The 23442-nt window shown below is 37.7% G+C and overlaps 1 protein-coding gene and 1 long non-coding RNA gene across 2 annotated transcripts in view; one reads left to right on the top strand and one right to left on the bottom strand.

Annotated features, from left to right (window-relative positions):
• Positions 1-1089: 1089 nt before the first annotated feature.
• Positions 1090-14397, top strand: LOC309875439. The gene is made up of 5 exons (XR_014317036.1): positions 1090-1156; positions 1382-1486; positions 2322-2440; positions 11414-11450; positions 13176-14397. It is a non-coding gene; the product is annotated as an uncharacterized lncRNA (long non-coding RNA).
• A 253-nt stretch (positions 14398-14650) lies between these two features.
• Positions 14651-23442, bottom strand: part of COL28A1 (collagen type XXVIII alpha 1 chain) — a gene marked incomplete at both ends in the record, with an annotated part of 63635 nt that continues 54843 nt past the window's right edge. Inside the window, 8 exons of the mRNA XM_082755060.1 lie at positions 14651-14823; positions 15267-15483; positions 16065-16243; positions 17520-18074; positions 18396-18432; positions 18647-18682; positions 18772-18852; positions 20535-20603. Coding sequence (XP_082611186.1) covers positions 14651-14823; positions 15267-15483; positions 16065-16243; positions 17520-18074; positions 18396-18432; positions 18647-18682; positions 18772-18852; positions 20535-20603 — 1347 coding nt within the window. The remainder of the gene's footprint in view (positions 14824-15266; positions 15484-16064; positions 16244-17519; positions 18075-18395; positions 18433-18646; positions 18683-18771; positions 18853-20534; positions 20604-23442) is intronic.

A 23442-nucleotide genomic window follows, 5' to 3' on the forward strand; every position in this document is an offset into this window, starting at 1 on the left:
TTTTCTGTTGTTATATTTACATTACTAACAGATAGCAAGCTATGTAGAAAACAGTTTTGTTTTAAATATTAAATTAATTGTAAGTGCTAGTGCTAGATTCACATACACGGACTGTTGTAACTGTGTTTCGCTCCTTTTCAGTGTCTCCATGTTGTTACAGCATCCTGAGTGAGCTTGACTGTAGCTGGTACCTCAAAGATAAAGCAACCCTGTTCAAAATTAACCAGATTTGACAGGGAACACTGCCTTTTTTAAAGGATTTATTCTTTCACTGAACCTCTTCTGCAAGAAAACTGTTTAGATGTAAATGTGTTTTCTAACCTCACTTTCTGCTACCTGTGCTGAGTCAGGTTCAGCAATAAGGAAAGTTCCGTGTGTGCAGATAGGAGGCATCTTTATGTGTGTCCTTGCTAAGTACAGGAAGTCAAACAACCAATTTGACTGTGCTCAAGAGCTGGCACGTTTTAGCTAAGAAACAACAGGCAGTTGAAGAGAGGATAAAAGCTTCTCTCTGGAGTTCCGTGTACCCGTTACACTCTTATTGCTGCTACCGTAACTTTCACCTGTCAGGATGAAACTAGATCCAGCAAATTGCAGGATGCCATTGCTGGGGCAGAACAAAAACTGCTCTAGTGAAAAACTGTTTCGTAACTGGGTTTGCTTTGCCTTTTTTTTTTTTTTTTTTTTTTTAATATGTAACAGACACTGCAGATTTGATTACTAGAAGTTGCAAAGATATGAGTGAAAGAACGTTAAATGAAGGTAAGCTCTCAAAACCAGTCCACTTACAGAAAGCTTCACTGGCTGAAGGGAGTTTTCTGGCATTCTTTTCTCTGTGCTACCGTGAGTTAAAAAGAAATTTAAGTAAATATCCAGGGACTGTGAAGGTTGTTGTAAGCTGCATGGAAAATAGGCCTGCACGTTCCAGCACTCACTGCAAAATGTTTTTTCCTCCTTTTTGCTAGTTTTTCACCTTAATGCGGCATGTGGCAGGGAGAGATTACTTCTAAGTGTGCTGTTGTTAACACTGGAATTCAGATGTGGTTTTGCACTGTGACCCAGGCACTTTCCTTTTAACTCTTCTTTCCAGATGACCTCAGCCCCATCCCATTTACATGTAACACTTCACTCTTGTGGTGAAACTACAAGCCACGAGGTATGTGCCCTTCCTTCCTTTCCACCAAATGCCTTTCTATAAGCTATGTGGTACTGGCCCCAACTTCATATTCCAGCCTCCGCTTCTACTTCAATGTGTAAGGCAGCTTTTGGGATGAGAAAGCGGCAGTTCTTTTGCATGCTCAAGGTGTTACTTTCTTTGAAGGTGTGATTTGGCTTTTAAAAAGATTCACTTTTTTTTTTTTTTTTCTCCTCCTGTGAATAGCTTCAGCTCCTGCTCTGCGAAGTGCCGAAGTGCTGTTTGAGGAGCGCATGCTGGCGGATGGGTTGTTGTCATTTTCACACTTCAGGTGTCTGCGGTTCACTTCAGGTCTGTCTGTAAAAAGTTACACTGCCATCGGTGAAGTTAGTAATTTACCAAACATTTTGAAATCGCCCTGTCTAAATGGGTCACTACTGCAGCAAGAGTCAAATTAAAAGTTACAAATTAAGAAGATCTGAAGAGATGGAGTTGTGAGTTTCTCAGGAATGTTTGTTAAATAACAAGTTGTGAACAGCTTGCTTATTTCCTGTCATTTAAACTAAAGTTTTGCGTGAGTAGGTAGATAAGTTTGCAGGATATAGCTCTTCAGGTTTACAAAACCAATCTGCAGCCTGTGTGAACACATCGCTTTGACATCTCAAAGTCAACAAGGCTGGTTTATTTTCCTGAATTTCTATTTTGGCTGCCAGCAACACCTTGCCCTCTTTCGATTTCTTTCTACTTCTAGGATAAAATCCTCATGAGCTGAAAGGGGAGAAGCTTTGTCAGCAACTTCACCCCCCTGAAGAACTGGATCAATCTGCTGCTTTTGTCCTGTTCCACTCTGTGGTTTCAGTGTTCCCAACAGCTCTAGGTCCTCCTTGCTCCTAGGTGGTCAAGGTCTCGACTCTTCCTCATCTCAGAATTGATTAGAAGGACTTAGAAATTGATTTGTGTTAGTACCCTGCACCTTTAAGAATTTAAACAATGATTTTTTTTGTTTCATTGTCACACTTGAATTCTTATCTAGCAATCACAGCAATGTTAGGCTGTTAAGGGTTGTAGTGTAAGATTAATGATAAAAATTAACTTGGGGCCAAATGCTGAGTACTTGGTAGAAATCAAAACAAATAGATGTCTGTATATTTTTTTTTATGTATGTTTTTTTTCTCCAAACTCGCAGTTCTACTAAATTTGGGAGTACAACAACACTGTTGAACATCTGTTCTCTGGCTCATCTATCCCAAGTAGAGGAGGTGGCTGTAAACTTGAGTCCGTATCCTTCCTAGATTTGTAGCCCAGGTGAGCAGCCTGCAGGGATTAAGCATACATCATAGGAAGATCACACCTGAGGCTCTGAAATCTTCCCAGCACAGAACAGTACTTCACCAGCAGCTCAAGTGTTTCCCATCCGAAATGGCAAGTTTCACAAACTCCACTGTAGACTCTCTTGGAACCAAATCTACTGGTGTTTCAAGGACAGGAAGGGTAATCGTATTTGAAATCAAATTTCAAATATTTAGAAAGGTAAACCTCTCCTGTTTAGCAGCTGGCGGAAGTTCAATGTGAACAATGAAGTCATTGTTCCTGTTGGTCAATATTAGTGGAGAATAAGTAGAGCCTGTTTACACAGATTAGAACATTGGTTGTCAAACTAATTGAGAGCATCCTGATTTTAAAACAATTCCATACCAGCTAGCTTGGGTTTTATGGGCTTTATCAGCATCAAAAACTGCATTTCAAGCACCGTGTTCAGATTACTTAAAGTAAATATTACTAAAGTGCACTGGCCATATTCCATTCTAGGTAAGTTTCACAGTCTTTAAATGTAGACATTCACAATCTTTAAATGTAGAAGTTGCCTTACCAAACTTAGATTTGAATGTTCACAAATTCAAGCCAATTCCAGTGGAAGAAATGTTTTCATGTTTTCAAACCATCATTACAATGATAGCATTTCAGTCCTATTACTGCATTGTACAATTACTAGTACTTTCTCCAGGAGATTGTGCTGAAGATCTGGCAGACCTTTTTGTATTTCATCTTTAGAAAAACCCAGTTGTAAATGCAGTTATGCCAGTCCACAGTCTGGCCAGTGCTTGTTCAAAGAGCTTTCAGCAATGTTGACTGAAAAACTGGTGGCTTTCTGGTTTGTGCTGGTCTTTGCTGTACTGATCAACCCTCCAGCATTTGAATCTTGGTCTGGATTTCACAGGTATTTTCAGCAATGCTTTTTAGAAGATCCATGTGTACTGGTGGCAAGCAGTTGTGCTGGATACTCAGTGTGAGTCCATAAGACGCTCGTCAGTCTTAAAGAAGTGAAGAGACCATGAGCTACTCTCATAGCACCCAGGAATTTTACTCCTGACATCATTGTAAAATAAGGAAACTGTTACAAATGTTTAGCAGCATGTGGAAAAAAAGAAGGTGTGGTCCTTTTAGCTAAATATGTTCGTGTGCTAAGTCTGGTCCCAAGTGAGAAAGATCTTGCAACATGTAAATGAACCAAAAATGTTGGTTGCTCCTGTGGGATTTTGCAGTTAAGCAAAAGTTAATTACATGCTTTTTTTTTTTTTTTTTTTTAGCTGAACCACCTAGCATTTTTTATTTCTAAATGTGTAATTGTGTACTGTAAAGGTATCTCCAAGATGGGCGTAAGGAAAGAAAATACTAGTACAAGTAAAGTGGATGTCCCCTGCTAATATATCAGTCGGTAGTAGCAGGAGAGGAATTCTAACAGGACTGAAGAGAGGACAGAAACTTTTGATTTTGCACTTTTTGCATTATGCCTGACTGCCTGGGTCTCTGAATTCCCACATCTGTTTCAGCTGGAGCATTTCCTCAGGGGAACGCCTTAATGACGGGGTTTCCATGTACAGCTGGTAAGCTTTGTACTCCCTGCTGTCTGGCAGCACATTCTCCATTTAATAACAGCCCAGGCTTTTCCACCCAAAATGCCCTGACACTCCTGAAGAGTTTTGAGCTGTTCAAGATGGTCAGGTTTTGGGGGATGAGGCTCACTTTTGTGGGGTATTTGCCTGTCTGCTGGAGTGTAGAGGCTTGAATGATCTGGTTCAAGCATGCAGCTGACTCTTTTGAGAGGGACTTCTGGATGGACCGGATGACTTCTGTGGTCCCTTCCTACCTGAGTTATCTCCTACAACCCTAAAATGTTTTGTCAGCTTTGCAGGGACATGTTTTGGCAGCTGCATGTTTTCTCCTGAACTCCTCTGGGTCCTGCTGGTCCCAGCTTTGTAGCCAGCTCCTTCCACAGCCTGCAGAGACCCTGCTGGACCTCTGTGGGCTGCATCCTGCCCACCTCATCATTCCTGTGATCCCATCCTGCTTTTCACTTACCCCCTTTCTTTCCAGAGGAAAGGAGATACCAAGGCAGGAATTCTGTACATCTTTTTGACTAACACAACACGAAGTCTGACTTTCACGACCCATTTCACTATAAGGGTAGTTAGATGGCTGTTTTATCTCAATGGTAAAGCATATTATTTCCATCAGGTGGGGAAGGGACTGTTCCCTTCTGTGTCGTTTGTGACATTTATACAGCGTGATGTAAGTGACTAACTGTAGGTTGTTTGCCTTCCTCCTTTCGGTGTTGTATCCTGGTTGGCACACAGTTACTTTTACGGGTGTAAGATCCTCTCTCTGTCTTCCTGTTCAGTAATTGTGCCTATTGACGGCTGAACTGAGATCACATTTCCTTGGTATACAGAGCTAGCAGGTTATCCCTGGTAATGACACAGGTCTTTTGTGTAACAAAGGCCGCTAGTATCTGACAATCAGCAGGCAGCTGCTATTGAAATCCCCATAAAAACAATTAAAGACAAGGTGAGAACATAATCCAAGACATTTTTTTCATGCATGAACGTAATGAAGTGTCACACAGGCTTGCTGCCTGCAGCACCTGTGCCAATCTTTAAGAATTACTTTTTGTAATTCTTAAAAAGTGAGTACATAAAGAACAGGAAACAAATGCAACAAGGTAGAAAACGCAGTCCCTTGATGTTCAGCTCAGCATTATGCTGATATTTAGCATGCCATTACTGTTTCAGAAATACATCTGTTCCTTGTTAGAGGGAGGAAGCAAACTGGTTAAAGAAAGCACAGTTAAAGAAACACAGGCAGTATCCAAAAACTTTACTCAAAGATCCATGAAGGAAAATGTCCAAACTAGGGCTTGCCACACCATGGAGTAACCTGTTCTGAGGAGAGCACCTGAGGACAGGTGGGGATGGAGACCACAGTGTGCTGCTGCCATGTACGGGGACAGTGAAAGCTCTACGTACACCTACATATCTGCATACACCTAATGATCCTGATATGATGGTTGGGCTTATTTTTATACCACAAATAACTTCTAGATCTGGTGTTAATGCTGCCCCTTCCCATTGCTGCTGCTTGACTAATAGCCACTGTTCTTTGGAAAGCAGAAAAGGGATCTCATTACAGAATAAGAAGGTAAAAAAACAAACAAACAAACAAACAAAAAAAAAACCAAAACAGTGTAAGATGCATAAAAGGGAAAAAGATGGGGGAGGAATTTAATGAAATGATGTTCCTGGAGTGAAGCCTGGTTCTTGGGGCTGTAACATTGGAAAGCTCTAGAGAATGGATATTTTGGGGCGTTGCTCGTTCGACCTGAATGGGGAGGAAGGAAGGTTGTTCAGCTTCTGTCCCACGTTGTATCCAGGAAGGGGTCATTCTTGGCACACTGATGTACCAAAAGCAGAGATCAAAATCTAATCCTGCCATCATCCTCCTTCACCTCTCTGCACACTTCCTTCTGAGCTCCTTAAGCTCCTGAGCTCCTTACGGGCTCCTGAGCCCTTACCCTCAGATCACCCCGGTGAGAAAAAGCTGTTCCTGTGCAACGCCTTCATTTCCTGCACAGCCAGTTCTCCACCCAGCTTTGTGTTGGAGACAGCCTGGGACCGGGGACTCTCATTCACTGATGCTGCTGTTATGCTGAGCCCAGGTTTCCCTGGTGCTTGGGTTTCCAGAAGGTGCTCCTAGGCTTGACCTTAGTTGCCTGAAATTTGTTAGATGCAGCAGGTCGTGGCATGGTCACAGATAAAGTCGCGTGCTGCAAGGAGAAATTGATATCTGCAGTTAACCATTTATAATATCTGCAGTTAATAATTTCTCTCCTTTTCATTGTGTGATTAAGGGAAGTGTTGCTCATTGACTTTATAACCGTGATATGGTGCTTAAACACCCTTTTTATAGCTGTGTTCCTGCTTCAGCAGAAATACCCTAGAACATTTGTCCCTGCAGTACTCAGTATCTGGCTTCGCCTCCTACTTACACAATACCCAGTTTAAACATCAGTCATGAGACAATTTATAAATTTGTAAAGTTATAAATTAGACTGAGGAATATGGAGTAGCTACAGTGGTGAGAAGTGAATGTAATTTTGTGGGATGAGTTATGAGGCAAACCAGAAGTCCTCAACCAGCTACTGCTGAGCCAGTTGTTCTGGGAGTTGTTACTCCAATCTGATTTTGCAAAAACCTCTTGAGATGTTGCTGTGATTGCTTTATTTTGTTGTTTTCCTCCTGGTGGCACTGCAGGATAAAGCTATGGTTGTTGGGGCCCTGGGCTGCATCACGTAAGGTGCTGGGATTTCTTTTCCCTGATGTGAAAAATTCTGTAATGCTCAGTTTGGGAACCAGTACAGCCTCCTGCTTCATGTTACCCTGAGTTACCAAAGTGAGCTTTAACTTATTTAAGGGAACTTTTGCTGGATAATTTAAAAGTTGCTCTTGTGTGCAAATGGTTTTCATTCTGCCAGGGAGTCAGAGCCCAGGGGCAATAAAGTTAATGGAAAAGCAGCTTTTCCTCCCCTTCGCTGAGATTTGGATGAGAGATTATTAGCTGTGTTTGCAGCAATCTTATAGCTATTCCAAAATGGGTTTATTCTGCAGGTTTACTCACCTATTTATTCTTGTCAAAACTCTTATCTCCTGTTATTTTTACACTAACAGATTGTTTTGTTTGTGTCTCACGGTCAAACACATGTATGCTAAATGCTGGAGAAATCCCTTTGGCCATGCCAATAAAACATAAACGTGGCCCTTCTCCCTCTCCCTGTCCGCACATAGGAAGGTTACAGTTGCGGGAAGCAGAGACTGTGAGACAATGGGTCAGTGTTCTTCCTTTATTCTTAGAAATTGCTCTCAAATAGGCATTACATACTGTTAGAAAACCAAAACGAAAGTCTTCATGGATCCCAGTTTAGTGCCTTATCCCTTTGGCTGAAATTCTACATATTCCTTGTTAGGAAGAAAAAAACAACAACAACAACAAAAACAAAGAAAAAAAAAAAAAAAACAAAGAAAAAAAAAACAAACAAAAACACACAAAACGGGTTCAAACAGAACTTGGCTCAAAATTTCGGTTTCATGTATCCATGAAGCTTAGACCTGATTCCCTCCCTCCTAAAAGAAGTGATAAAACTCCTGGAAGTAAAGACATTTATATTTAAGGGTACCTCAAGTAATAACCTACCATTATTGATATAACTTATATTTCTCCTTTTTTTTTTCTTTTTTCTTTTTCTGTTTAATCTCAGATTCACCTCTTGATCATTTGGGGACATATTATATTCCTTTATTTGAATCTTATGAAAAAATGTTATGGTCTGTAAATGATAACAGCTACACATGATTATGGAACACAATGAATTGATTCTTGCTCAAGAATATGGGTTGGGTCTTTGACAAATTTTGGGGTTATTCTGAGTGATTTGACTTGTTGAGTTTATGATTTGACATTTAAGTATTCTTTTTTCAAACTGAAACTATTTTCCAGCACTCATTACTTCTCTGCAAACACACATTTTTTAATATATATTTTTTTTTTCTTCTGAGAATTCATTGTGTAGCTATAGGCTAATGGCCTTTTCAGGAACTTAAAGCAAGCATGTATTATATCTTTCTATTGTAGATGCCATTTTTTATTCCTTTGCTATTCTCTGTAAGAATTAAGACAAATTTTCTGTTTGGCTTTTTTTTTTTTTTTGGCCAGATTGCTTGGCTGCTATATCCATGTTGTTTTACAGATGGTAATAAACAGTTAAATAGAAAGCCTTCTTTTAAGACTGACATGCATCTTGTCATGTCACTTCTCTATGCTATGTATTAAAAGAGGAAATTAAAGATATTGATCATTGCAAATCATTGCATGCTGCTGCTCATGCAATGCTCACTTCTCCCAATGCTTCTTCCTCCCTCAATTTGCACATGAAAAGCATATCTAACATAAACTGAACCAGATAATCTAATTTTTCAGTGTTTCTATGCTTTTTCAAAACGGTTCCATGTTAGTGACAGAAATGCTTAGCAGACAATTTTATCAAGTGAGGGGCCAAGTTTCCCAATGCTTTGCTAGTAGTTCTGTTTATAATTTGCTATCCAAATATCTCAAATAGAGAAAAAACTAGGTCTGATCACTTTACCTTTTTTTTTTTAAATAATATATGTATATACATACATATATATATATATATATATATTTTTTTGCCTATTCTTCTGCAAAAGGCTACCAATAATGTAAAAAGAATCATCCTATGAAAGCAAACAGCAGTAGGTAATGCAAGAAACAACAAAGTAAATTTAGTCCATAGCTCTTACTATTTTTATTTTTTGGAGCAGAAGTTTCTGAGAAGATAGTGAGGTCCTCGTGATCTTTATTTTAGCATGTGCTTTGTTGAAAAGAACCATGTTCATGGGTTCATTTTTAGTCCTTGTACCTCTCAGTGCTAAATCTAATTACAGCTCCCTGTGCAGACAGGTTAGCTGAGGGACAGAAGGGGAAATTATAATTCTGTCATAACCATGATGGTTTGGGGCAGTCTATAAAAGGAGCTGGTTATATGTTGTATGCAGAGCTGAAAAAAAAAGTCAATGCAGTTTTAGGATGTGTTTACCAAATGGAGCCACGTGTACATGTGGACATTTCTGTGTATGGCTGTACTTGTCATCTGAGGGAACTTGATTTGAACTGTGTGCTGGGCGTTTCTGCAAACTCTGAGGAGGGTGTGCTGCTTGTACAGTTGGCACTGAGACAGCTAAGAAAGATGCTAAGGAGGAAAAGTGCAGGAATGCTGCCCTAAATCTATACTGTTCATAAAAGTTTCCTGTCAGAAACAAAATTAAAAATAATATAAAATAAAGTTAAGAAAAAAAAAAAAAAAAGTGGGTGTTTGGAGCTTTTTTTACAGCCACGTCCAGATGAGGAAATGTGGTAATCATTTTCCTGCTCAAAACTGCAGTTCAAGGAACGCTGCCTATGTTTAGTCAATTTAGAGTAACGCAGAGGAAATTTGAAGATGTGGGAGAAACTGAGGAGTGCAGCAGGACACTCAGTAAACAGACAAGGTTATTAACCACTTTGAATGGGCCCTGGGGACAGGCAGCAACTAAACTGGATTAAGGCAGAGACGAATTCATTTTGATGGTGGTTAGCAAGAGAATTGCAGAGTTGCTCAGAGTAAAAAGCTGCTGCTGCTCTACTGTGAGTAGATAGGGTGCTATTTTCTTTTAATGAATTTTCTTTTCTGAGCCTTTTTCCATGGTTACAAGCACAGATGTCTGAAATAGAATTCAGATTACAATGATCAGTTATACACGGGGTGAAAAAAAAAAAGTGTTATTCTCAACCATTTTTAGCTTTTAGGGCTTATAGCATTGGGCATGGTCTTTAACAAGATTTAAAGACGTCATGATTAAACTCTTCTTGCTTTAAAATTTACCTATAATGTTAATAAACTTTTTGTTTGTTTCCCAATGGAAAAAGTAATACTTTCAACTAGTAATGATGTTCTAGAGTATTCACAACTCGGGAATAATCAGTGGGCATTTGGCAAAGAGTGCCCTCTCCTGGTCTACTGATCCCAAACAACCTGGAGGATGTGCAGCTGGGTGAAGGGGCAGGTAAAGGACATTTATTTCAGGCTAATCTGACTTAAGCAGCATATAATTATTATTATTGTTAATATTATTATTAATAATAATTATATAATAATAATTATATTAATAATAATTAATAATAATAATAATAATAATAATAATAATAATAATAATAATAATAATAATAATAATAATAATAATAATAATAATAATAATAATAACAATAATAATAAACCTTTATAACCTTTGTTTCTGCTTTTTTTACCTGAGGAGTCATGGCTTGCAGAGGAAGAAACAATCCTTTGAGATCATCACTCCTCAGTGTGCATAGTTTTGGGGTGTGATATGGAGAAAAAGTCTGCTGGGTGAAGTTCAGTGGAGCCATGGGGACTCTCTTTAGTGGCTTGAAGGAATTAATGGTTGGGGGGGTACTTCATTTTATTTTTTTCCCCCCAGTAAGCAGTGACAGCTTACTGTATTTAAACGAACATACAAAAACCACCCTAAGAAGATCCTCCTGTTAAAAGAGGGCAAATTTGGTCTTTGTCCAAGTAATGATGAGACAGCTTCTTGCTTACTTTTGGATAATCTTGGTCCAAACAACAGGAGGTCCAGTTATCACTATCTGTATTTAAGCATGGAGTTTTTCAACTGAGCTGAGGCCAATGGGATGAAGTTCAACGAAACTTCATTGTGTTCAAGAAAACCCTCATTGTTGCCTTTCAATACTTAAAGGGGGCTTATAAAAAAAAAAAAAAAAAGATGGAAAGTGACTCTTCACATAACCAGATGATGACAGGACAAGGGAGAATGGTTTTAAACTTTAGTTTAGCCCTGTAGCGTGTGCAAAGAAGGTTTACGAAGCTGGTGAAGGGCCTGGAGCACAAGTCCTGTGAGGAGCAGCTAAGGGAGCTGGGTTTGTTAGTCTGGGGAAGAGGAGGCTCAGGGGAGACCTCATTGCTCTCTGCAACTGCCTGAAGGTGTGGGGAGCTGGGGGTTGGCCTCTTCTCACAGGTAACTAGTGACAGGACTAGAGGGAAGAATGGCCTCAAGTTGCACCAGGGGAGGTTCAGGTAGGAAATGAGGAGACATTTCTGCTCAGAAAGAGCAATCAGGCACTGGGACAGGTTGCCCAGGGAGGTATTGGAGTCACCATCCCTGAGTATGTTCAAGGAAAAGTTGGAGGTGGTTCTTAGGAACATGGTTTACAGTGGGTGACATCGGTGGTAGGGGGATGGTTGGACCAGACAATCTTGAAGGTCTCTTCCTACCTTAATGACAGTGTGATTCTATAAATTCAAATGGACGTTGCCACTGTAGGGTGTTTTTTGTTTTTGTTTTTGTTTTTCAGGAGCAGCTAGTCCTAAAATATTTCTGGGAGGTGTATGGTAAGCTACGGTAGAATTTAACTACACAAAATGTTCATCTTTTCTGGATGGAAAGTTCTCTTCTCTGTATACTCATCTGGATACATATCTCAATTCCTATATATAAATATATAGGGACCTATTTGTTTCTCTGGTTTTCTAAATCTCTCTCTGTCTCCAACTTCAATAACTTGCTTGCCTATATCAATGTAACAAGTTATTCCTAATGAAGTGTAGGATATTATACTGACTTCCTGACTCCAGGCTACTTTGGGGTGAGGGTCTTTTTGGGATGGGGAGATGTGTTTTTTTTTCCCTCCAGATGACTTTTTTTTTTTTTTTTTTTTCTCATGAGGGTCATATTTTGTGCTAATCTTGTTCTTAAAAGGATTGTCACTGTCTCTTTGTTTTAGGATTTCTTACATTGTCTTCGTGATCTAACTGAAATAAAAGCCAAATACTGGATTTGAGACCTAGCCTAGAAAAAAGTCTCTCAATACATCTTCAAAGTTTGACAGTATATTAATGTTATGTATTAGTATTTTTTAAGTTTTGAATGTACCATTTCCAGCAAAACTGCAAACAATACTGTGATCTATCCCTCTTGCTCTTCTGTTCCCCTAGACTTTGTGTTTATTCCTCTCTTGCTGACTATATTTGCACATCTGTTCACTATTAAAGGTCTCCAGTGCATAGATATTTTTGTATGATAGCACAGGCTTTTTTACAGAGCAGTAGCTTGATTCTTCCCATGATCTTTTTGCACCATGAGTAGGCAGTTTATTTGCTTGAAACCTTTTATTTGACCCTTTGGTTATTTCCAGCTCTATACATAGCTAATATTATTTATCACAAGAAAAGATCCAGGTCATTTATAATATACTTTGAAGATATTTATTCTTCTGATTTAAAAAAAAAAAAAAAAAAAAAAAAAAAAAAAAAAAAAAGGAAAGCAACCAAAACCAGATTTATTTAAAGTAGCGTCAAATTTTAGTTCAGACTTCTTTCTGTAAAAGGCAAATAATTCTTGATTTCATCAGCTTTTTGTTCAGCTTTTGTTCTACACCACTGAATCCCTTCATTTTCAAGGTCCTGTCCTTGTGTTCTAGTGTTCCTTGGCAAAACAAAATTAATTGTGCCCTCAGGGTTGTTTGTTGTTGTTGTTTGTTTGTTTTGTTTTGTTTTATTTTTGGAGTGTCATTATATTAGTTCTGAGTATAAAAATAGCAGGATTTCTTGTTTTGGGCTGCTGTCCGTTTTTTATTTTCTAATTTGAAACTAACAAAGCCAGATTTTTGGAAAAAAAAAATAAAACTTTTAATCTGCTGTAAACAAGTTCATTTTGTATGGCATATGCCATCTTTTGGTTATCTGGGGAGGGGTAGCAGTTGTACAAGCATTGTTTAAATGTATCAAGAACTCAAGAACTGTCCAGAATGCCTATGTCTTAGTATCTACTAAGGTGGTTTTTTTGTTGTTGTTGGTTGTTTTTTTTTTCTGTCTGCAAAAGAGTAAGAATGCCACACTTTATCAGATGTTGCTTTCTATTTTAATCACATGATAATATTTTTCAGTTTTAATAATAGGGTTATTAGGGTTATGGTTAAAAGTAGAAAGGATATTAGCAAATATTTATATACATCTTTCAGTGCTTTTCTCTTTTTAACTTAGTAGCATATATTAAAGCATAAAATAACTTTTTTTTTTTTTTTTTTTTTTTTTTTTTTTTTTTTTAATTAAACACAGAGGCCCTGAGAAAAGAAATTTGCAGACTTGACATAAAGGACAAGAAGAATCCTGGGTTTTATGTAATTCCCAATGAAAGTCCTACCCTGACAAGTGAAAAGATTGTACTGGTGTTAATCCAAATGTGCTTTAATGAGGAAAACAACAACAACAAAAATACTAATTACTTATAGCTGTGGAATTTACATTCAAATGAGGTGATAATTTGTCTTAATTTATGGCACTAAATGCTGTAATAAGAGCACTAATTTCAGGAGCCACTTACTCTTGTTTAAAGTGAGAGCACATTTTATTCTTCCAAGAGAACAAGACACCTCTGTCATTAAATGCTGAGTGTAAGCAGTTTGGGTATTTTAATCCTAAAAGTAAAATCTCATCCTTGCCACATGTAATATTACCAATTTAATATAAACATGGATGGAAAAGTTATGCTCCTCTGTGTGTGTGTGTGTGTGTGTGTGTGTGTGTGTGTAATAAAGTTGTTGCTATGGTGTTGTAGATAACATGCTATACAGGAATCTAGTTAATGTGAATACCATAATGGGAAGAGCAGTGGAGAGTGGCAGTAATATATTCATGTTCACATGGGTTTTGGATTCTTCTCAGCCATTTCTTCCTCAATACATGTGAACTCCCAGCTTTAAAAACTTCAAATGGCAGTCATTTCTAGAAGAAATAAGGAATTGATTAATTTTCTTGAAATGTTCAGAAAAAAAAATATGCTGCTAGTTCCCTGTACTGAATTTTCCTGTACTGAAAGAGGAAATATAGAATTCAAAACGATTTACTGGGGAGGAGCTATATGGCTTTTGTAAAGGAAGTTGTGCACCACTGATAACAAAGCTCTTTGGAGCCCATGCCTCACTTACTGAGCATGTGCACCTAAGGCAGTTAGTACAGTCTTCCTGGGCTTCCAGAAAGGTACCTCACCAAAGGAAAGTTATATTGGATTAAGAGGTAAAGTTTACTAATTTATAAATAAGTCATGAGGAGAAGAAAAAGGAAAGGGAATAAATGGCCAATGGAAAGAAGTCACTGGAGGATGCATGCTATGGCCTGTCGTACTCAATATGGTCATAAGTGATCTAGAGAAAGGAGTAAAAAGTGGGGTGACAAATTTTGTGAAAGTGCTGTCAATGCTGATGAATGTGAAATAATACACACGAGAAAAATGATCTTAAATTCACATATAATATGATGGATTTTCAACTTCTCTGACCGTAATGATCAAAAAATCAAATACAATGTTAGAAACTGTATGATAAGGAATAAAGAGCAAAGTAGAAAACCTCACTGTGTTACTGTATTAATCCATGACTGCAAAGTGCACTTTTGTTCCCACCATCTCAGAAAAGCATCAAGACTGATCAAAGGTAGAAAATATGTATGTATCACATACTATAGGAGACACTTAAATAGATTGTTTTATCCTGGAAAAGAGGTGCTTGAAGAAGGACCTGGTTAAGACAACTTACTTATTCATCAATGCAGGTTTTTCGACATTCTTCATCTGTTTCAAATCTATTGTTGTTACCATTACAACCTCCGTACCAGAACCGACCACAAGAATTGCCATTTTTGTCATAATACCATTTTACCACATAGTCTCGACAATCCCCTGGTTTCATAGGTTCCAAGCACCTTGGATCTGAAAGTATATTATTAAAAGTTAGCTTGGATTCCGGGGATAAGTTACATTATCCTAAGAGTTCATTTTGTAGTTAAAGCATCCTTTTTTTCTTTTTCTTTCTTGTAGTGCCCAGAATATATTTGCATATGAAATTTGTAGCCAAATTCTGTTTCAATTAACAAAGTACATGAACAGGTCTGAAAAGAATACAGGATCGGTTTGAAATGAGACTGCTTAAATTCAGATGCAAGACTCAGATGGGTATTTAAATAGGTAAGCACAATGATACACAAGGTTGTCATCTAGGTTTGAAACTCTGGCTCTCAGTGTGTGCACTATCTGCAGCCAGAGCACCCAGAAAAACAAAATTATGATTACAGTGACTGCATTGGGTAGGGTTTGTTGGTTGCTTGTTTTTGGTACAGACTTGCTACCCCATAGTCAGGTTAAATATTACTTACCTTTTTGAGATGATGCTATCTGTGGTTGCAACACTGCTAGGCTGCGATCTTCAGTAATGGTTACATTGAGCAAAGGATTGGCAACGGGACTGTGGGGTCTGGATTCAACTATGTCATAAAGTGGGGGGAATTTTGATTCTCTATGAACAGAAGTGGTCACAGTGTGATCCTGAGCAGATGGCAGCATCTCAGTGTATCTGGTCTGCGGTGGACTAAGCTGCAAAAGGAATCAAAAATCTGGTAACTTAAAATACTGTCTCAGATGTTACGAAGAAAAAAATGAGCAAATTAAGTAGGAAAGTAAGGGTCTTTCTCACACATGTTATCTAGCAATAATGGCAGGTGGATTCAGACCTTGTTTTAGTGATTACTCAGTATGGGGCCATGATTTTAGAATCCTAGAATTACAGTCCAATGCAAAAAGCGAAACAATACCGAAGGGCTGAAAATTCCTATCACATGTAGCCATGACGAGCAACATTGCACCAACAATCAACTTTTACATAAATAAATGCTTACATACTATCTTCCTGAACAGGGAATATATCTGCAGGATTTCCAAATCATTTTTAAGGTGCATCAGAATTCCAAAAAAGTGAGGACTGCTATCATTTATTGCAACTAAGAAACAGTATTACCCTCTTCTGCAAACTGTTCTAAACAAATAATTTCAATCTAACTTTAAAAGTTTTCTTCAGATCTTTTGGTACAGCCAAATGACACATTCTTTACATATTACAAGATTGATAATGGTGCATTAAATAGTGTATGAATTTAAATAAATATTTGATAACTTACTGGGTAACCAATTCCTTCTGTAGGGGGCATATAAGTCTCTGAAGTCGTCATTCTAGGTAACTGACTAACTTCAGTGGGTATTTCAGATCCTGGGCTTGGAGACGGAGATAGAACATCTTTTCTGGTGTAGACTTCAGATACATTATCACAAATTTTTGTGAAGAGTTTATTTTCAAGAGCTGAAAAGATTAACAAAATAATGAAATGTATTAGGGGTAATAAAGAAAAGTCACAGTGATTCTCCACAAGCTTTTAGTGCAGTATTAACCTTAAATCTTCAATGACAATGAAACACTGCCTTCTGAAGTTATGTCAAAACTCAAATGAGAAATAATAAAGTAACACACTCTCAAAGTTATTTGATTTTAAGAACCTCTAGTTCTTCTATGAAACAACAGATAAAAGTACCAAAATCCCTTTTTAAGCCTAAATCATAACTCCATGGTCTACAGAAAAAAAAAAAAAAAAAAAAAAAAAAAAAAAAAAAGCATTAAAAAAAAAAAAGAGTTTATTTCTAAGAAGGAAAAACTGGGTTATACTTTCTACTTATGCACACACACACTAAATAAATAAATAAATAAATAATCAGCAACTGGGATATCTTTTATGTTGAATTCTGAAGCCAGAACCAGAGCCCTAATTTTAATGCTAGCTGGGACCAGAACTGTAGCTCGGATTCTGTTCTCACTTTTTAAGACTTCAGCCTTAAATACAGACCTAAGTCCATCCACAGGCTCAGCGTAGCAAAATGAGTTTATGCTCAGGATAAATACAGTTTATAAGGTTAGTCTGTGGTTAGTCTAGACCAAAGTACTTTTTTTTTTTCCATTGGTCATTATAGGTTTCATGTGTTTTTTGATGTGATTCCAGCTGTGGCCAGATAATTTTTCAAGCCTTGGTTTGAAATGAATAATGGAGAATAAAGCAGATCCCTTGTTGGTATTCCTCCACCATCTCTTCCCTAGAATCAGGATGAAAGCATAGCTTTTCCTATGGCTTTCAGAAGAATACAAGAGATGGTAAAGGGACTGCAAGACTGACAAATCACCAGCGGAGTACAACAGCCATAGGAAAGACAGAGAGAGAGACAGAGCTATTGCACCAAGGTGGAAAGAAATCTGCACCTCTCTCAGGGATGAATCTGTGTGTGGCCCAGCACAAAAGCACTGTGAGAGAAAGCTGGTGCTGGCTCTCAGTAAAGAGTGCCCCAAAGAAGGCTTTTGCTGTAAAAATTGCTGTACATTGTGCTTTATTGCTTCTGCGAGAGGTAAGAGCTTGGCAAAGGTTTCATTTGCCCAAAGAACAAGGGAAACTGAAAAACGAGCTGCATCCAAAAGACAGACATAAGCTGCCATTCAATGAGCCTCTACTGGCTGTCTTGCCTTGCTACAGGAAAGGACAAACCCTGTTAATTGCTTATTTAAAATTTTCTCTTACAAACATAGTTTCTTTTACCTGAAAGTGTCATGAAGTCATCTATCTCGTAAACATGTTCTTCATTAGGATCTGTTGCAATGAGGTCCATTTCTTTCAGAAAATCACCATAGTGGGGATCAGTCTTTTGAACAACCCCAATGACAAATATCTCAATATTTGTAGTGTGGGCCTCCCTTACCACCACATCCAGTCGTACTTTGTCACGAGTGTCTGCTTGTCCATCCGTTATTACCACAGCAACTTTCCTCACTGCTGGGCGTGCTGCCTGAAATAACTTAATAGTTTCTCCGATGGCAGAAGCTGTGTATGTGCCTTCTCCTAAGTAGGGCATTTTATCAACAGCAGATTTCAGCTGTTCTTTGGTTGTGTACTGCTTCAGAGAAGACACCAACTCCACTTTATGGCTGAAGTTGATAATCCCAATGCGGGTTGTAGCATGGTTGGCTGAAACCTTGTCAATGACTGTTTTCATAAAAGTTTTGATAATATTGAAGTTATCTGGTCCAACACTTTCTGAACTGTCAATAACAAATACTAGTTCCAGTGGTGTTACTCTGCATCTGATACCACAACCTAAAAGAATAACAGTTTCAGGTATTTAATGAGAAAATATCTTCTGATTATAAAAATGAATTTAAGTTGAATATCTGATTTACAGTCAGTTAAAACTCAGCTAATAAAATTATATAATACTTAGAAACAGATTTTATAGTCGGTGGTACTGAGAAATAGAAACAGAGTTGGACTAAACTACTTCCATTATTGCTCTGGAAACAGTGAGTATTTTTCACATAAATGGTATTCTCACACACAAGCATGCAGAAGATTAATCAATTCAGGCAATATAAATTCAGTGTGTTTTATTAGATTTTTTTTTCAAACTCGAATGCTTACCACATATTTCACTGATAAGTCTGATAACTTCTTCTCTCTGAAAAAGAGTATTATTAACTTGATGTTTGTTGTAGTTTTAAGAATGATTAAATTTATTAATTTATTTACTTATGAAAGTGTAAGACAATGCAACACCCCCCGATCAACCTTAATATCACATAAACTATGAGTATTTAAAAAAACAAACAAACAAACAAAAACAACAACAACAACAACAACAAACTTTTAAATTACTTCATGTACATACTTACCGAAAGACCAGGTTCACCTTTTCTTCCCCAAATTCCCTGAAAATATGTAGAGTGAGATAATTAACACAATACAAGTTTGTCTAATATCTATTGTAAAAAATTAAATAATGTGAAATATATTTTACTTTTGGTCCTGGAGGTCCTGGATCTCCCATCTCTCCTTTGGCACCTTTGCTTCCCGGATCACCTTTATCTCCATAGTCTCCCTAATTGAAAACAGTCTTATTAAATACATCCACAATTCCAGTATTGGTAATAGTAAGAGCTGCTGCTGTGGTTCAAATAGTCTTCAATATTAATCTTCTGAATTTTGTCCTGTGACTGGTTTATCATGTAGGCATGAACTACAGAATCTTAGGGAAAGCAACACTGGCAATATAAACATTTTCAAGAGATTTCCATGAAAAATTACCTTAATTTAGGAGTGAGAAGTAAAGACACCTTTACAATGATGCTGAGATTATATATTTTTTCCTTTTCTTTGATTTTCTTGAATTCTAAACTAATTAGACCTAGATTCTAAATTCTAGAATTCTAAACTATTAGACCTATGTTAATACAAACCTATGGAGAGACTTAACTGCTTCCAATCTGCCAATGTATTGAAATTTAGACCAGTTTCGCTCAGAACCCCCATGAAATATTGGGAGCTTGCAAAGATGAGAGCAAGAGATATGCCTAGACTGTTACATACATTGGAAAATACATAGTTTCACATTTAGAAGCAAATTCTGCACTTTTTTCTTCAAGTAACTAGACCTTTTGATTTGCAAGTTCAACTTTACTTCATTTTGAGATATAGTTTTCAGATAATGCAGGAATTAAATATAACATCAAAACATTCAGGATCTAAATTTGATACTTCTTCAAGAAGGTGATTGTGCAGGACAGTTTTTTACTTCTATCTGAAAGTTACTAACCACCTTACATTTCACTTGAAATTTTAAATTTTAGGGACTTTTAACTAGAATACTATCCATTTTTATATTATTCCTCATTACTACTAGAGAATGGCATCACACAGATATTTCCTCTGTTACAGCATTTGCCATGGTGATTGCCATCAATTGTATGGACCTCTTTTGGCTCTCTGAGTCTGATTCTGATCTTATTCAAACTTATATAAACCTGAAAATTGTCTATAGGTCCTCCATAGTGTAAAGGAAATCAGACTCCACTAAGTAAGCTCTTGTAGGTCACTTTCTGTTCTATTTTCATAAAATGATAATATCCAGCAAACAATATTTCTTTCCATTATTTGTCTGTGAGCTATATTTAACCTCATCAAAGTTAATGTCAGCATAAGGGACAGCAAATATGATCTACTGGCTGTGGTGATGCTGGTATTCTCTTACATATAAATTGATTTGGTAATTGGCACATCCAGTGGAAAATACGTAGATGAAATTCCTACAGAACTCATCTATTCCTTTTCATCTGTGACAACTCTGCTTTATTAATAGCAAGCAGCAAAACTGAATATTTGGAGACACTGACAGTGGACCCTCCCCCCCCCCCCCCCCCTTTTTTTTTCCATCAAAGCCTGGCAAATAAAATGACATTTTGTAATACCTGAAAAATATCTGAAGAAAACTGAATACATAATTTGAATAATATTATTCTCCTGCTAACAGGTATGATCTCATTCCAGGTATTACTTCAGAGCCTGATCCTTCATGACATTTGGGATACTCACAGACTCCAAAGCTGACAATAAGTACCAAGCATTTACCTTGCCAACTATACAAAACAATGTCTTTGCCTACTATTTATCTTCAAAGACCTGTCACACCAAATGACCAATAAAGGAAGGAAAAAAAAACAAACAAACAAACAAAAAAAAAAAAAACCTTTTTTCTTTTTTTCCTACTGCAAGCTTAGAATTTACCTTTGGTCCAGGAATACCAATTCCTAATGAACCCTTTGGTCCAGGAAAACCTTGATTTCCTTTTTCTCCCTAAACAGAATATGGAAAGAAATTTTAATGGAAAATAGAAATAAATTCCATGCATTATCTATTCACTTTGTAACATTCTGCATCACAGAGAAAGCCAGATACTTGTATTACGAAATTAAATGTAATTTTCAAGACAGGAGCAGTGTGCAGCTGGAGAGATAGGCAGTTGAGTATGTTTCATAATGTACGTGAAGCCTTCATGAAGTATACAACAATTTATTCTAATTTAATTAAAACAAGATGTCATTTCACTGACAGAGGTGGAAGACAAAAGTAACCACAATGAGGTTCACTCATCCAGTCTACAAGTAGTAAAACCAGGTCCAACACAAAAGTTCTTTCATCATAGCCCCCAGAATCTCTTCAGGGTTGACTTACTTTTTCTGATCTTAAGTAAATGAAAAGAGATTTTTGTTTGAGATCTCTGATCTCAATGTGGAGAGAACAGCTTTCTGATGATACTTCCAAACACACTATCAATCCGGCTACAAAGTTCAAATTTGTTTATAAGGATTGTTCTGTATGTCCTGCTGTACGCACAGACCTGAAAAGCATGCACATGCCAGCAATGTGGGCATACAGCATGTTATAAAACACAGTTGTTAGGAAATATGTACAGAAAATCCTTCACATCATAAGGGTTCCAGAAACTGTCCTGTTTTCTTTAACAACTATCTTTTCAGATCAAATACTGTATACATTTCAACAACAGCTAGAAGGGATTATATTCCCTGATACACACAAGCTTCATCAAAATTCATGTTTGCAGCATAACAGCAGTGCCCTGTGCAGGTACCAAAGAGTATCAATGAGATCAGCTATCACCTGTACCAAACGTAGCACGTGAGATATTAGCAGAAGCTTCTGCGCAGCCCAGTACAAGGCTAGTTATTTTTCAGTATTTTTCAGTCAAGAGCTCTCAGAGAGTCTCTCTAAAACATTATTATTAGCCTAATATTAGGATAGCTGTTCACAACTAGTTTTAGAGTGGCTATACTGCCCAGGCAGAGAAATATAAAAATATATTTCCAAATTTATCAAGACTCCAGCCTTTACCATAGGCACACTAGTGCCTTTGATGGACAGATGGACTGATCACTGATCATTTCTGCTGGGCTGGACAGGGGCTAGACAGGGACTTGGGGGCTTCTGCAGGTGGAGAAGCAGCTACATGGTGCACCACCCAGGCAGACACTTTCTCTTCCCATGTCTCAAGGTCCCGGCTCTCATGAGCTGGGAGTTTATCTGGAGTCAGACATGAGACACAGCTTCCCAGAAGAGGCAGCATACCAGAAGTCACAGGCAGTGGGTGGTTTTCCCTGGTCAAATCCTGAATTCCACAAAGATCCTGCTGAAATAAGAGCTTGTGCTTGCACACAGGTGAGTTGTGGCCTTGCCCTGTGCTAGGTGAAGGCACCTACCACGCGCCACCTTTCACATCTCCACTGGGATGTGCCTCTCCACAAAACCCATAGAGCTCTGTCCTGTGGGAGACTCTTTGGTTGACTAGCCCCAGCTCTGGGAGCTAAAAACCTCTGCTCCTCATCAGCCCTATATATCACTCATCTACTAATCATCAGCCTCTTGCTTCTGGAAGCACAACTCTCCCATTTCCCCACTCCACAATTTCTTACAAAAGCAAAAATTCAGACACTGCTATGTGGACTCTGCATACTGGGCAGGAAACTGCACTACAGCAAACTACACAGCTGATTCACTAAGGAAGAAGAAAGGAATTTCCTGCAAAGAGGAAATGTTACTAAGGCAGTGGGATGCCCAAGACAGTTTAGCTGGCATTGTTGTAGGAACATACAGTGACTATTTAATCTAATTTACTTTAAGGCACATTTTAGCAGGATTATACTTCCTAGGTTGCTAATGAAAATGACTTTTAAATACAGTGAAAAAAAATAAAAGAAAAACAAACAAAAAAAACCAAACAGCCTGTGTCAATGCTAGCTGTCCAGCACTGGGACTGACTATCTTTCCTAACTACTCATCACAGAACTGCCTGATCAACCTCTTTGCAGATCTACAGAGCACACACACATGAACCAGAATTAGTATCTGCTTTGTATTCCAGTGGTCCTTCACTAACAATAAACGTCAGATCTAACAAAACTATAGATTTATTGAAGTCACTTGACACTGTTAGGATGGTGTTTAGACAATGAAAATTGAATGAAACCTACACTTCTAAAAAAAATCATACCTTTCTCACAGACACATAAGTGGCTTTTATCCTTCAAAATGTCAACCCCAGAACCAAATCCTGCTTCCCCTACTTGTGTAATCAATCATCAATATAGAAAAGATTTATCATAGATACCACAATTAAATGTTTAGAGACAAAACAAGAAGTATACTGCATTAAATACTTTATACTTTGCCAGTTCAATTTATGTAAATAATTGAATTTAAATTTGACCACCAGTCTTGTTCTAAAAGCTAAAGCAGTATGCATGTAAAAATGTACCCTTGGATCCCTGACCCTGCTATCATGCCAGATCGCTGATCAATAAGCAGACTTTTATGTTAAAATGTCATTCTCCAAACTGAGTGTAAATCTCGGAATGTCTAGACTGTGGTTTTAAAAGGAAACCAAACATAAAAAAGAAGACCTGTGGATGCTGATATCAACATAAAGTTACTTGAAATCCATCTCATTTCTAACATTCCATTCTTACTCAGGCAGAGCTCTACATATATATAAAAAATACTTGCAATGATATTGATAATTCAAATTCAGTAGCACAGTAACTCTAAGATGATGAAGAGGGGACAAAAAAGAATGAAGCTTGACATGGCTGTGAAGAGATAGAAGGACAGATGATAGATG

The sequence above is a fragment of the Aythya marila genome (genome assembly GCF_965140915.1).
Source record: "Aythya marila genome assembly, chromosome: 2".
Taxonomy (NCBI): Eukaryota; Metazoa; Chordata; class Aves; order Anseriformes; family Anatidae; genus Aythya; species Aythya marila.